The sequence below is a fragment of the Silene latifolia genome, chromosome 8 (assembly GCF_048544455.1).
Source record: "Silene latifolia isolate original U9 population chromosome 8, ASM4854445v1, whole genome shotgun sequence".
NCBI lineage: Eukaryota > Viridiplantae > Streptophyta > Magnoliopsida > Caryophyllales > Caryophyllaceae > Silene > Silene latifolia.
This window is the reverse complement of record NC_133533.1, coordinates 29,023,103-29,037,162: the sequence shown is the minus strand read 5'-3', so window position 1 is coordinate 29,037,162 and position 14,060 is coordinate 29,023,103. Positions and strand designations below refer to the sequence as shown.

At 35.6% G+C, this 14,060-nt stretch overlaps 1 protein-coding gene across 1 annotated transcript; it reads right to left on the bottom strand.

Annotated features, from left to right (window-relative positions):
• Positions 1-1,576: 1,576 nt before the first annotated feature.
• Positions 1,577-13,604, bottom strand: LOC141596668 (protein VASCULAR ASSOCIATED DEATH 1, chloroplastic-like). Its single transcript, XM_074416888.1, has 18 exons — positions 13,363-13,604; positions 11,131-11,190; positions 9,649-9,699; positions 9,475-9,540; positions 9,009-9,104; positions 8,797-8,898; positions 6,959-7,059; positions 6,691-6,878; positions 6,335-6,375; positions 6,126-6,213; positions 4,647-4,733; positions 4,495-4,549; positions 4,193-4,259; positions 3,427-3,523; positions 3,036-3,097; positions 2,900-2,942; positions 2,470-2,765; positions 1,577-1,959 (listed from the first exon to the last, which is right to left on the bottom strand). The coding sequence occupies exons 1-18, from the start codon at positions 13,504-13,506 to the stop codon at positions 1,705-1,707; spliced, it is 1,899 nt and encodes a 632-aa protein (XP_074272989.1). The 5' UTR covers positions 13,507-13,604; the 3' UTR covers positions 1,577-1,704.
• Between the last annotated feature and the right edge of the window lie 456 nt (positions 13,605-14,060).

Below are 14,060 nucleotides of genomic sequence, written 5' to 3'. Positions count from 1 at the left end.
TAGAAAGCGATTGTTATTGCTGTTTGAGCTAGAAATTTCGTTTATAATGTTGAGATCATAGTCAATGAGGAAAGTATTTGAATGTTATAAGGGTTGGTTAAGCAAATCACTAAATTACAAATTAATGCCCAACAAAACAACCAATGACATGTATTTGAACGTAGTTTATTTCATTAGTTTATTGGGTTAAACGGATTAAGTGGGTTAAAAGTGACTTGTTTAAAGATAAATGGGTTAAACAGATTGGTTTAGTTGGGTTATAGAAAACTTAAATGGGTCGGGTTAGGGTTGAGACGAATGACCCGTTTATGTAATTGAGTCATTTAGGGTTGAGATAGTAGTAACCCATTTAAAGTTGATACGAACACAAACACGAACACGACATGACACAACCTGTTTGCCAGGTCTACTTGTAACTCACCTTACAAGAAAATAAAAGAGAAAACAATATATAATTGATAACGTTACTTTGGTTGCATCATGCATGGACATGGTACAATAATGGGAGGAGCCCGTAAGAGGGTAAGACGTTGTGGACGGAGGCTTTAACTTGGTCGACTAATAGTTTAGTTTTTTTTAAACTTTGTTGACTAATACGGAATAGTACCTATCAACCTTGTACTCCCTCTGTTTCGGTCATTTGTTATTCTTTTTCATATTGGGGTCTGTCAGTTATTTATTGTCCTTTCTATTTTAAGAATGAATTTGATAAGCAATTTGATCATTCACACTCAATTTGTTCCACTTGTCATTTAGTCATTGACTCCTTCCTCTTTTCTTAGTCTTTGTGCCAAAATCAAATGACAACAATTGACCAGGAGTATACTTTGTAAAAGTTTCGACAAAGTGTATCAATCAATCGATGTTACGGACTTGTGGAGTATTAAATTGTATACTATCGATAGAGGTAGAAGAAATCACTTACCAACGGTAGTATCATAGGAGTACTACTTATTATACCCACGCTCCAATGGTAGTTATTTTCGACCGTATCACACCAAAAGCGAAAAAAATTTAGATAGCCAATATTTTCAACACAAATTTTATTTTCAACACAAATTTTCAAATGTGAACTACGAGTAGTTTATCTTAAGAGAAGGTATAAGCAATAAAGGTCAATAACATGAATGGAAAATATTACTTCATATTACCTAGTATTTTAATCAAATATACAAAAATGAATAAATGATGAAGTACATCATATTACAAGTTTTTTTTTTTTTTTTTTTTTGTGGAAGAGTGAAAATTTAAACATGAAACCTCCGTCTGAATCATTAAGCTAAACACTTGTTGTCCAATATACCTTCATCATATTTTATTACTCCGTATAAGTTTGTGTAGATATATTCAATACAGTTTTTATGTAGATTCATCAAATTAACTATTTTTATATCATTTACAAATTAATTTAAAAATATTGTAATTTGTGCGAAATTTTAGTTGAAATTGACATCGTTTGACCACCAAAATCAAATAGAGACAAACCGGATGAAACTCGTGGAGGCAGTATTAGGTAAAAGATATGCTAGGCATCAACGGTGGAAACCAATGCCGAGGCCCTTTGTTTGACAAGCGGTTGAAAACTTGAAAAGCCGACTTAAAAAGGATTTACATTCAATCCAATCACACTGTACAGATCAAAAACAGAACGGTAACAGTTATTTACCCAACTGATGAGATGAATGGAAGAATTTACATTTGAGTTCATCTTTGCTGCTTTATTAATAGACTATCTAGGTCCTTTAGCTGTGCTTCCAGCAAAACGTGTTCATGCCTCATTCTTTCAAGCTGGGCCTCAACCATAAGCATCTCGTCCTTAAGCAGGTGAACCCGTTTATCCATCCAAACCATAGCTTCAGCTGCTCTTTGGCCACTCCCGTATCCCACGGAAGTCAAGTGATCTGCTCGGGGAATTACCTGAACTTGTGGTGGTCTACTTAATAGCATAATTATACTGAGCTGCAGTGAGAACGTAAATTGTCAGCTGAAGGAAAGTAGGGTTTTGTTAATAGTGATCACTCTCATCAAACCACCTTTATAAACCCCTAAGCACTTGATCAGTTAATAGAGAGTTGATCTAGCGTTAACCGAGAGTCTCATGTCCGAGACTCCTGAGAATGCAACCAAGTCTAGCCCCAACTCGAATTCGGACTAAACAAGATGATTTATCCCCAAAAAAGAAAGTAAAGAGAAACCACCTTCAAAGAGCAAGAGAGGAACAGGGTTGTGTTTATAATATCTAGTCTAGTCTACACCTTGGGAAACATTTGGTCTGTCCTAACTCCTAAATAAGCCAAACTTACGTAGTTCTAATGCGTTGTAAATCTTATTTATCAAGTACATAAGTATATTGCATTGGTATATCACCATCCAATTTTATTAAGCACAAAATCGACCAAGTCTAAAGTCAAAACTGTGAAAAAACTGAGCGCTGCATCAAAATTTCAAAATGAGATAGTCAAGCCATACCTGCATCAAAAGGAGGATGACCACGAATGTGATCACCAAAAATTGTTTAAGGGTGACCCGATTTTTCAAAAATGAACAGAAATTTGCTGGAAATGCTTGCTTCGTAGAACTGATTGAAGTAGCATGAATTATACTTCCTCCCACAAGTTTCTCACTTTGTTTATGATTGCTCGTCTTGTTCATTACGGTGTCGGTTTTAATCTCAAGCTCACTATTGACGTGACATCCTTCCACATGATCTCTATTTTCTTCAATGTTCTGCTCATCTATTTGATCACCACCCTCAACTATGTTACCTTAAGCATCCAAAAGAATAGAAATAATCAACAAACACAATCATGCATATTATGCTTTCAGAGATCATGCTAAGTTCTAAACATTTAAGTGGTGGTGCTGAGGGTTCATCTGAAACAGATGGCTGGCATAGTACCTTCTGTTTTCTCAATATTATTCTGCTCTAAGAGTTTATGTGCCTGCAAGAAAAATTAAACATGAATTTTCACTGTCAGACTCTGGTGAACAACAAAGTAAAGGTGAGGTGCATAACATAATGAGAGATAAATTACAAGGTTTATCCAGGTTGCATAAGTTTCCCGACATTCTTCCATGGTTGATTGCTCTATCTTGCCTGCGTAAAATAGCAGGTAAAATAAACTATGAAGCAAAAAACAATAGCAGAGTCATAGAAAGTCTGCAGCAAAAGAAAAACATGAGAACATTATTAGCAAATATAACAAAGAGAGCAATGTGATGGCAAAAACAAAGGCCAGAAAAAGAAAAGAGACACAGCTGGGCTGGAGACGTATTATCTCAAGTTTTCATGTAGAAATGAACTAAAAGTGAACTTTATCTATGTGAGAGAGAACTAAAAAAGTACACATTTTATAACACTTCTTTAGTTAATACTTAATACTAGGCCTAGGAGTTAAAATCAGAGAGAAAAAAAGCCGAACATACCTTTCCAAATTGTTTTCTTAGAAAAAGCTACACTCACATATACTTGCAAGATACAACCTTCTGGCTCATTATCATCTTTCTGCACATCCCAAATTCCCTGGCAGGCCATTTTAGAAAAGGTTGCATGTTAAATAGAAAGATACGAGTATTCCACAGCAGATAGAAGCTAGTTCCCTACACATCCTTGTCTTATACATTTATACGTATGGGATAGGAAATGGTGATGACCGATGACACAAAACATCATCTCTTCAAAACTCATCATTCATTCATTTTTCTGAACTGTTGTCGATTTATTACAACTCTATCTCAATCCCTCTTATATAGTTATATGCCTGTGTTCTGAACAAGTAGAATACTCTAGAGCTTATGAACTAGTATGTCAGGATAGGAGATGAATGATGATGAAGACAACTTAGTAATTTAGAGCATTAACATGTGTATGCCAAGCATGATAGAATTTTCAATTTTAAGTCATCCTAGGTCAAAGGCTGTTCCATCAGCATTGGTTATAAAGATCACAAAGCGAGACATTCTGAGATCTGATGTCAAATGGAAAAAGACTCATATTTATAAGCATGAACATAACAGAGCAAAAATGTTGACTGAAGTTTGAGAACAGAGATAATACACACATAATCACAGTCTCTCAATGAGTCAATGGTATAATTGTGAAGGTCACTTTTTATGACTAAAGTTGCAGGCTTGTAAATCATGAAAAGGAAGACCTACCAGAATAAACTCGGTTTCATAAAAGAAGATTTACCTCAACAGTGAAGTAATCCGCGTAAGGCACATCACTCACTTCTTGTGACGTCTCAATGACTAGATGGCTGCCAAAGGTATTAGGTAAAAGAAGTATAAAAATGTGCCCTATATGAACAACAGTTGATTTGAAAAAAGGTGATTATTCAGTTTCTGTATCATTGAGCAAATTCCAATCTAACTAAGCACCATTGAGCAAATTCCAATCTAACTAGTGACCACATACACCAATAGCAATAATTTTGTAACCCCAACAGATAAAATTGTATTTCAATGTGGGGAGAAAAGATGGTGCTGACAAACCTGATCTTGTATACCTGATATTTCTGGGTCTCCTTACAGCCACCACATTTTGCACCTTGTTATAATAGACAAAAGATCAATAACCGAGATGGAAACACCGTATTAGATTATATACACTGGGAAAACAAATGGCAGTACAAGAAGAAACATACCAAGATATACTTTAATTGGATGCTGGAAAGACTTTTCACGAACATATCCAATTTTTTCACTAGGTTTCCACGAAGAGCACTTAAAATCTGAGCACACAAACCGAGAAAAGGAACATCATTTGCAGTCGGCCTATACTAACCCTTTGCTTGGATGGAGAAATTTGGAGATAAAGGGAGGGGAAGAAAAACGGAACATAATAAACTGTGAAAATAATCAGTAAAATGAATATTACAGTGGAAATTCACGTAACTGGTGCAGAAAATACTTTATTTTGCTTGAACACAATTGTTTTTAGGTAATTAACGTGAAAAATACTCCAGTTCCCATGCCTCAGGTCACCACAGGGAACTAAAAAGGAATTAGCTCAAACTTCACAACACCAACGTGAATATAATAAGGTGGCTTTTGGTTCCCAAGAAGATATGAGGTTGGCACCAGGAATCAAATGAATTAATCTTGCATATAATTGGATCCGAATACATAGTGTCTGGTTCATTTACGGAACAAATTAGGAATCCAATTAAGTTCTTTAGTTATCATAAATTTCATGTGTTTCAGATCGTATATTTACAAATCATTAATTAAAATATGTTGATAATCAAAATATAAATAATTGAGTAGTGAGTATTATATTATGGCTTAACAAGTGACACCTTAATGGCTTAACCACCTTTAATGTCACAACTCACCTCTCTGTGTATACATTCATATGTTCAGTAACTATAATTAATTCTTAGTCCGTTTTTTGAGAAATTAGATATTTCAGCCCAAAAAGGTTAGTCATGATATTTCAGCAAAAAGCAGAACATTCGAACATGGTAGTTATGAAATTTACAGTGCAAGCAAATAGATATTCTAGTAAAAACATGTCAAGAAAAAAGATACTCCGTAAATGGTAAATACACTGCACATAAAGAATATCCATAAATAATAAAAATCAGCCATGAAGTTTTCCAGCAATTACATTACAACAAGAACAATCTTCTCCCCATACCCAAAGACTCCACCACCCATGGCATAGTATACGGGTTTGATATTACAGCTCTGCTTTTAGGTCAGAGAGGCTGATTCAAATGACCCAAAATGAAACTTGTGACAAAAATAGCATCAACTAAATGATATTTCATGATAGAAAAGAAAATTTTCACAAACAAGATCAAGTAAACTACAGAGCGACTTTTCCAGTCTCAAGAATATGATAAATTTCAGTAGTAATTTTCTAATGATGGTAATTCAAGCCAAATATTTTCAGGAAAAAATAAGCAAAAAATTTCAAACCAAATATTTATTTTAAATGCGATTTTTTTGGTAAATTAATATTTTTTTCCTGTTTTTAATATATGTATAGTATTTGATACCTAGAGGTTGGGGCTTGGAATGAGCTGTACCCACCTGCCCCCTTGGCTATCAAAATCCCATACCCCAACTGAGACCGAGATAGTAAAAAAGTACCACGTCATAAATTCAAGGTTCTTTACCCTTATCTCCACACGCTTTATGGTAGGATTCAACAAAACCAGCTGCATCATCAGAGAAGAAATGATTGTAGAACTGCTCTACGTTTATCTGCAATCCAAGGGTAAAATATGAAAAATTAACAATACAGCAACACTGCAAATTAAAAAATGAAGTAAACACCAGTCATGAAGCAAATTTATGAAATGAAAAATAAAATAAAAAACATTACCGGAAACTTGGATTCTACAACCTTGGTGAAGCATTTCGGTACTGCACATAAAGAAGGTAGCGGCATGAGTTATAAAAGGACCATGACACGCAACAAAAAGGCAATTGAATATTCAACGGAAAAATTTGAGCCATGAAATCATAAGATTTGTTATAATGCCAAAAGCTATATGGCCACTAAGCGAAATTTGATCGAAGAGTAAGCTCCGCCACTTATTTAGCCTCAATTATCTAATTCATGAACTTTAAATTTCTTGATCCCTCCAATGCACAACCTTTTTTTTCCTAATTAGCAGAGCATATGCTCGAATTATGTTACAAGACAAAACCTTATGAATGAATAAAACAAGGGATTACTTTCAGAGGGGCCTCTTGTTTCCTGGTTCCAGCTGGCAGACTGCGAAAACAGAGATTGTCCTGCAACAAAAACAGCATCTTGTTTCTCTTCCACTATATCAGGAACTTCCAGAGACGTTGCCCTAATATCGTCGTCCACATGATTTGGAGAACACAGGGCGTCCTTTGAACTAGACACCTCCAAGTTTCTGAGACGGATCGAAGCAACTAAATAATCGTCAAAATGAGAGAAAAATAATAGTATGTTAAGAACTCTTCTGTTACTTACCTCTCATCAGAATCACAGTCACTAATTCGGGAATCGGAGCTGTTGCCATTTTCAACAGTACTAACTCTATTCAACTGAGAACTGATCTCAGATTTAGAATCCTACACAACCGTAGCAAAGATAAAAGTGTTAAAGCCAAAAGGTGATATAAAAACATGTTCTGCATGTATATTAATGTAATAACAGTAAAATAATAATAGCCTTAATCACATTCATCCAAAGGATATTACCCTAATATCTACTTGTGATTTACATGAGACAGATAGAATATATGCTCCCAAACATGCAGTTATCTACAGTACACACATAGTCAATATACTAGAGTCCAGATGGAATGTGAATATCTTACATCAAAACAGGGTAAAAAAAACATGAGGGGAAATGGCAGCTCACAATTAGAGCCAAAAAAAAAAAAAAAAACTGCAACCCAGTCCACCAAGATTAGAATAGTCCCCTCAATTAAGAACATCTGAGCCTCGTATTCCTCATAAATAATTATTACATGGTATAGCTCGCTACTACGCAAACTTGAAATTCATCATTCATCTTCAGCTAAATTAAGGAGCAAAAATATTCCATTTGTGATTTCCTAGATAGCCTTGTTCTCCGAATGATAGTAAACTAATTCAGATATGCAAATGGTTACTGTAAGTACTATCCATCAGCCTCCCTCGTCTTCATAAGACAATTTTGGCTCACATGATCCCTTGTATCCACTATCCACAAATTAAGCAAATTTAAAAAAAAAAAAATTAAAAAAAAAAAAGAAAAAACAAAGATTCATTGTATATATAACGCTAATGTTCCTCAAACCCGAAGAATGGGTGTGAGATTTGTCTCTCTTTTTCTCTTCAGCAAAGCATTTCTCCTAAGAATGCAAAGAAGCATAGCACACCCTTGTCATTGCAAAGCCATCCTAAATGGTTGTTATGATAGCACTTAAAGAGCAACAACTAGCCAACAAGGCCCATTTAACATTTTTATGGTAGGAATCATGGATTAATTCATTCGAGAGATCAGAAAACAGATTCATTTGGTTTCCAACTTTCCACCATAGGACTAAGGGCTCAATATGTCCACCCTCTTACGGCATTACCCCGCCATAGACATAGGCAAGGAGTTTGAGATACCAGAATAATGATTTTGCTGTTGTTGGACTCTTAGACTACCCAAGATTGTTCTACTAAGCCTTACTTCATAACTAAGTGTGTTTTCAAACATGAGATTTGCTACAGAGTCTGAAAGACTGAAAGTAGCTCACAAGTACTTCTTCTGTTCCATTTGATTGTATACGTTTTTCAAAATATGGCGGGGGATTTTGAAAAACGTATACAATCAAATGGAACAGAGGAAGTATAAATAAGTTAATATCCTCGAGGTTTTGAATTTTACAACCCCAAAATTATAATCTACAATGCAATAACCCAAAGTAATCAATAAAACAACACCTGGATAAAGCTTCACAAGGACGACATTCAAGGAAGTTATAACTTTATAATAGAAAAATAGAACTAGTGAAAGGATATGAAGTATAAACATCATCGTCCCCTAATTTTATCTTATCATAAGATATGAAATGAATATATTAAAAGCTGGAAATGTTTTGTGTTTCCTTCTGATAACAATGTCATTACTCAATCTGTCTAGTCTTCTCACTCATTCTCAAGTCAAATGTACAAGGAAGAAGACACTCCACTCCTACTTTTGTATCCCTTTTTTTATAAACATATATGACTATCTTCTCAAAAACCTTAGAATCATTTGACAATTGGATAAGCTATAGAAGCATGAAGTTTGCATTTTCTAAAAAAAATATAGATTGAAAGATAGAGATTTACCTGCTGATCTAATAACCCTTCGGGGCCATTACCATTCTGTAACCATCCATCAACAATGAGATTGAAAGCTTCATCACGGGACAAGAAAGAAGTGAAAAAGTGCTGTCATACATAAAATGAAAGGAATAAATCAACATCGACAACATATTCGTTCACCAACTTTCAATAGGCCTACAGTTTGAATGTTTTATGCCTTTAATGGTGTCACTTACCTTTTTACCAGCAGCAGCAATTTCTATTGCATTAGGAAAGATCCCCGCAGTTTTTGCTCTTTGTACCGACGTTACATCTTGAAATGGGATAATTTTCTGAAGTCAAATAATGGTGCAAGCACAATAAATCGAAAACCTCCGTTCATAGCTGACTAATCCCAGCAAACTAACAAAGGACTATCTCCATAACCATCATGTGCTCTTGTTAGTTGGTGCAAAAGTGCATCTCTTACTTAAGTTTCAAAGTATGTAAAGCCTAAGCATAGAAATAGTTTGAGGAAATCTTTAAAACTGTTATGTGATATAAGAGCCAATTATAAACATATGTCGACTACTTACTGGAAGAAAAAGTATTTTAGTATTTTTCCGTTGGTAAGAGAGAGCTAGCAATGAGGAGAAACATACTGATGAACAGCACAATCTGTTTATTTTACTCAGATATGGAGTTTGAAATAAAGTACGCTACCTTTAATTCAAATCCAAAAATGTTGGAATAAAAGCATATGTTCTTTCCAAACACATACATATGACCCTGCAACAAGACAACAAAAATGACTCATAAGGATCATTTGAATATTTATTTCACAAGGGCACGTGTGTTCAACAAGGCATATATTTCAACTTCGTAATAAGAACTTACTTGAAGAAGAATATTTTCTTGCGCGGCACAATTAAAGTCCTGCACAAGAACCTGTTGGAGAAACAAGGTTTTAGAGACAAATTCTAATTAGCTTCAGCATCTTGCTGAGCTCCATTCAGTGTCTTCAAGGACTTTGCATACCCGGAATTATATATGCAATTAGAATTCATAACAAAGAGTCGACATTGCGACACTACACAAGAAAACACAACATTACCCCCACTCCTCAAAGACTCCTGCCACGAAGTGGGCAAGGAGTTTTGGATACTCGGATGTACACAGAAACTGTTTACCAGATGACCCATGATTATATAAAAACATCTACAGTGCATCAAATGTTTATTACTTTGCAAAAAAAAAAAAAAAAAAGCCAAGCAAGTTTATTAAACCCTTTAGCTTTAATAGTCTTGAATAAATGGATAGTGACTTAGTGAGTCCATGACCATTCAGTAACAGACCTAAGATTTACTCCGATATGGCCGGGGATGTCATTGGGGCGGGGCGGTGGTGGATATAGGTTCCCCCGTACCCGTACCCACCAAGTAATTCTAATACCCATACCCGCCCCGCCACCCATGGCGTGTACAAGTTTCTATACCCGTACCCGACTCAGGTGAAAATCTAGACCCGCACCCGCCCCATTTACCCACCAACCACCTATGTCGTAATTTTTGTCGATACTTATATGAATAAAATGTAGTTTAATCACTATCAATTTTCGCAAATTTTCATTTTTATATTTCTAGTTTAAGATTTTCAATAAAAGTTAAAAAAGAACATTATATAAAGTCATAATAATATATATATTTTTTTAATAATTGGTAGGTAGGCGGGTATTTGGTGGGTATGACGTAAAACCCATCCCCGCCCCGCCACCCATGGCGGGTGGAATTTTTGTACCCGTACCCGTCCCGCCACCCGCGAAAGCTCTACCCATACCCGCCCCAACTGGGCCGAGTGCGGGGCGGTACCCGCTTATACCCGCCCCGCTGACATTCCTCCGCAATAAGTGGTCTGCCTCACTAATGCAAAATTTTATCAAATTAATGTTGGTGCCTAGCAAAAACTTGATCAAAGATAGCAACAAAAACCATAGGTGGACATCAATGTAAAACTTGTACAACCTGTTATATTTTTCTCAAGATAAATCTCCATACGCAAGATTTTGGCATAAATAGCTAGACATTGGACTCGTAAGGAGTTTTTCAAGAAATAAAGTCTTGAGATGCCTACAACTCTACAAGTTACTTGTCCTTTAGCTTCAATATCTACAATTCTAACTGATTCCAACTAGAGTTACTCAAATTTATAAGATCCATAAGTAAATTTCAACTGAATCCACGCAGTATTAGGTCAAACTCAAAATGAATCTCACCTATCTCCAGATGATAAAATTTTACAAATACGGAGAGATTTGGCTAACATAATATCCTAAGTAAGCCAATGAAACGATTGCATTAGCACTGGACGGTAAAAACTTACTTCGTCAGAAGGTAGACGAAACAACTGTCGATACTCCTCACTCTTTAGCAAAGTCGACGCCTGCATACATCACAGTACAACAAATTAGAGCTCAGATATAGATTTCAATCACATAAACTCGGCTCAAAAGTTAAACTAAAGTAATGTGATCAACCTTTTTACACATGCATAATTCGATGAATTGGAAGAAACAAGAAAGTGACGGACAGAAAAAAAATTCTAGAGCTCAAACATAAATTACAGTCACATGACAAGCTCAAAATAAAAAAAGTTTAATAAAAAGAAAACTAAATAGTAACATGATTCAACTTTGAACTCGCACCAGAGATCGGTGAATGGGAAGAAACTAGAGAAGATTTACCGGAAAACCTGAGTTTCTGGAAGCACATGACGTATGTACAACAGGGTTTTAGAGGTCAAATGTAAATTACATTGACATAAACAAGCTCAAATCAAGGAATAACAAAATAACAGTATCATGATCAAACTTTAAACTACGCAGAGTTCGAGGAATGGGAGGAAATCAAAGAAAATTTACCAGAAATTGGAGTTTCAGAAGGAAGTGACTGATATACAACAGGTGTTTTCAGAAGTCAAACAAAAATTGCAATCACATAAACAAGCTCAAACCAAATACAGAGTTCGCGGAATAGGAGGAAATTGAAGAAAGTTTACCAGAAATCGGGGATTTTTACAGAAATTGACGGATATACAACGGTCAAACAACAACAACAACAACAACAACAACAACAACAACAACAACAGAGCCTTAATCCCAAAATGATTTGGAGTCGGCTGACATGAATCATCTTTTAGAACCTTCCATGGGTGAACGCACACCTCAAAATGCGAATAGAAAAGGGAAAATGGAAAACAAAAGGGAGAGCGAAAATGTAATGCAAAGTCAAGGTAAACTTACAGGTTTTAAAATCGAATTCCAGATTTCTTTTATAAAAACTTAAAGTTTAAATCGAGAGAAAAGATTAAAACGATTTTGAAAACCGAAATAGAATTAAGGATCCGCAATGCCTTAAAAGTAAACCAAGTAAAATATATAAAAAAGTGGTTGGTAAAAAAGTGTAATAAAGGAGAGAAGAACAAATAATTTAATTTTTTAAATTAAATAAAAACACTAAATATGTCAAAAAAAAACATCGAATACTAAAAATCCACATGTATCCTTTCCCTCCATTGTGCCCTCTCTGTCACCATACTCTCCTCAAGCCCCAAAAATCTCATATTGTGCTCTATCACTCAACCATGTCTGTCTCGGTCTTCCTCTACCTCTAGGGACCTTTTCTGTTCTCCAAGTCTCCAGTCTCCTAACTGGTGCGTCCATAAGTCTCCTTCTCACATGGCCAAACCATCTTAGTCGGTTTTCCATCATCTTGTCCTCTATTGGCGCCACTTTTACCTTTTCCATAATCACCTCATTCCTTAATCGATCTTTCCTTGTATGTCCGCACATCCATCTCAACATACGCATCTCCGCCACACTCATCTTTTGAATGTGACAATGTTTCACGGCCCCACTCGGAACCGTAAAGTAAGGCAAGCCTAATTGCCGTGCGATAAAATTTGCCCTTTAATCTTTGGGGCATATCTTTATCGCATAAAAACCCTGAAGCACTCTTCCATTTCAACCATCCCGCTTTAATTCTGTGAGCCACATCTCCGTCTAACTCCCCATCTTTTTGAATAATAGATCAATTATGTGAGCCACATCTCCGTCTAACCATCCCGCTTTAATACAACGGTCAAACATAGAATAAAATTAACAGTAACATGATCAATCTTCTAACTCACAGAATTCGCGGAATTCGAGAAAGTAACGAAAAACTACAGGAAAATCAGAGTTTCCGGACGAAATTGACGGATAAACAACAGAGTTTGGAGGTCAAACACAGATTACAATCAAACATAAGCAAGCTCAAATTAACACAAAAAAAATATAATAAAAACTAGCATTGACATGATCAAAATTCAAAATCACACAGAATTCGCGATTGGAATCGGAAGCAATTAAAGATTATTACCGGAAAACCGATGTTTCTGGAAGAAATTGACGCATATAAAACAGCTTCTAAAGGTCAAACATACAATACAAACTACAATCACATGAACAAGCTCAAATAAACAAAGGATAAATAATACTCTAAAACTAATAGTGATACGATCAAACTTCAAAATCGCAGATAATTAGCGGAAATGAAAGAAAGTAACGAAAATTACTGGAAAATCGGAGTTGCTGAAGCGGCTGGAGTGGTGGTTGGAGGAAGAGTCGGCGGTGGAGTGTGGCGGAGGAGAGAGAAAGGAAGCATCCATGGTTTGCGAAGAAGGCGCAATTCTCGAGGGACTCGCTAATGCGGCCGCCATTGTTAGCGATGGTAGAGATGTGTTCCGAGTTCTGAGAAGTGACAGAAAATAAGAAGGTAGTCTGACTTCGACTTGGTAGCAGCAAGTCAGCAACGGTTTTGGACGTTAACTAATTCAACAAGGAACCCGATTAATTCTTTACGTTTTTCTTACCTTGATGTTTCAATCATTTCCGTATGTTTTCAATTTTACCATGTACAAATCGATAATCATTCTCATGTACAAATTGATAATTATGTTCTTTCTCATATCATTAGTCTTTGTGTCAAAAGCAAACGTAAAGAATTGATCAGAATGGGAAATACTATGAATAAATGATAGCATATCCGAGAATTTTAACTCGGTGTTTCAGTCATTTTCATAGGTTTTCAATTCTAGCATGAACAAGACGACGATAATCTTTTCCACATTTAAGTAGTTTTTTCAGTTTATGAGTTAAAGCACGTCTTCTCATATTTATTGGTTTTTGTGCTAAAAGTAAACGTAAAGAATTGATCAGAATGGTCAACATAAATTGATAACCTATCCAAGAAGTAACTCGATAACAACACATT

Bases quoted from the DNA above. Each gene is read 5' to 3' on its own strand.
- LOC141596668 (XM_074416888.1), bottom strand. From the start codon at position 13,506: ATGGCGGCCGCATTAGCGAGTCCCTCGAGAATTGCGCCTTCTTCGCAA. The intron at 11,191-13,362 runs GTAATTTTCGTT...TGATGTATGCAG, and splicing joins TCAGCAACTCCGATTTTCCA to GCGTCGACTTTGCTAAAGAG. The intron at 6,879-6,958 runs GTAAGTAACAGA...GATCCGTCTCAG, and splicing joins GACTGTGATTCTGATGAGAG to AAACTTGGAGGTGTCTAGTT.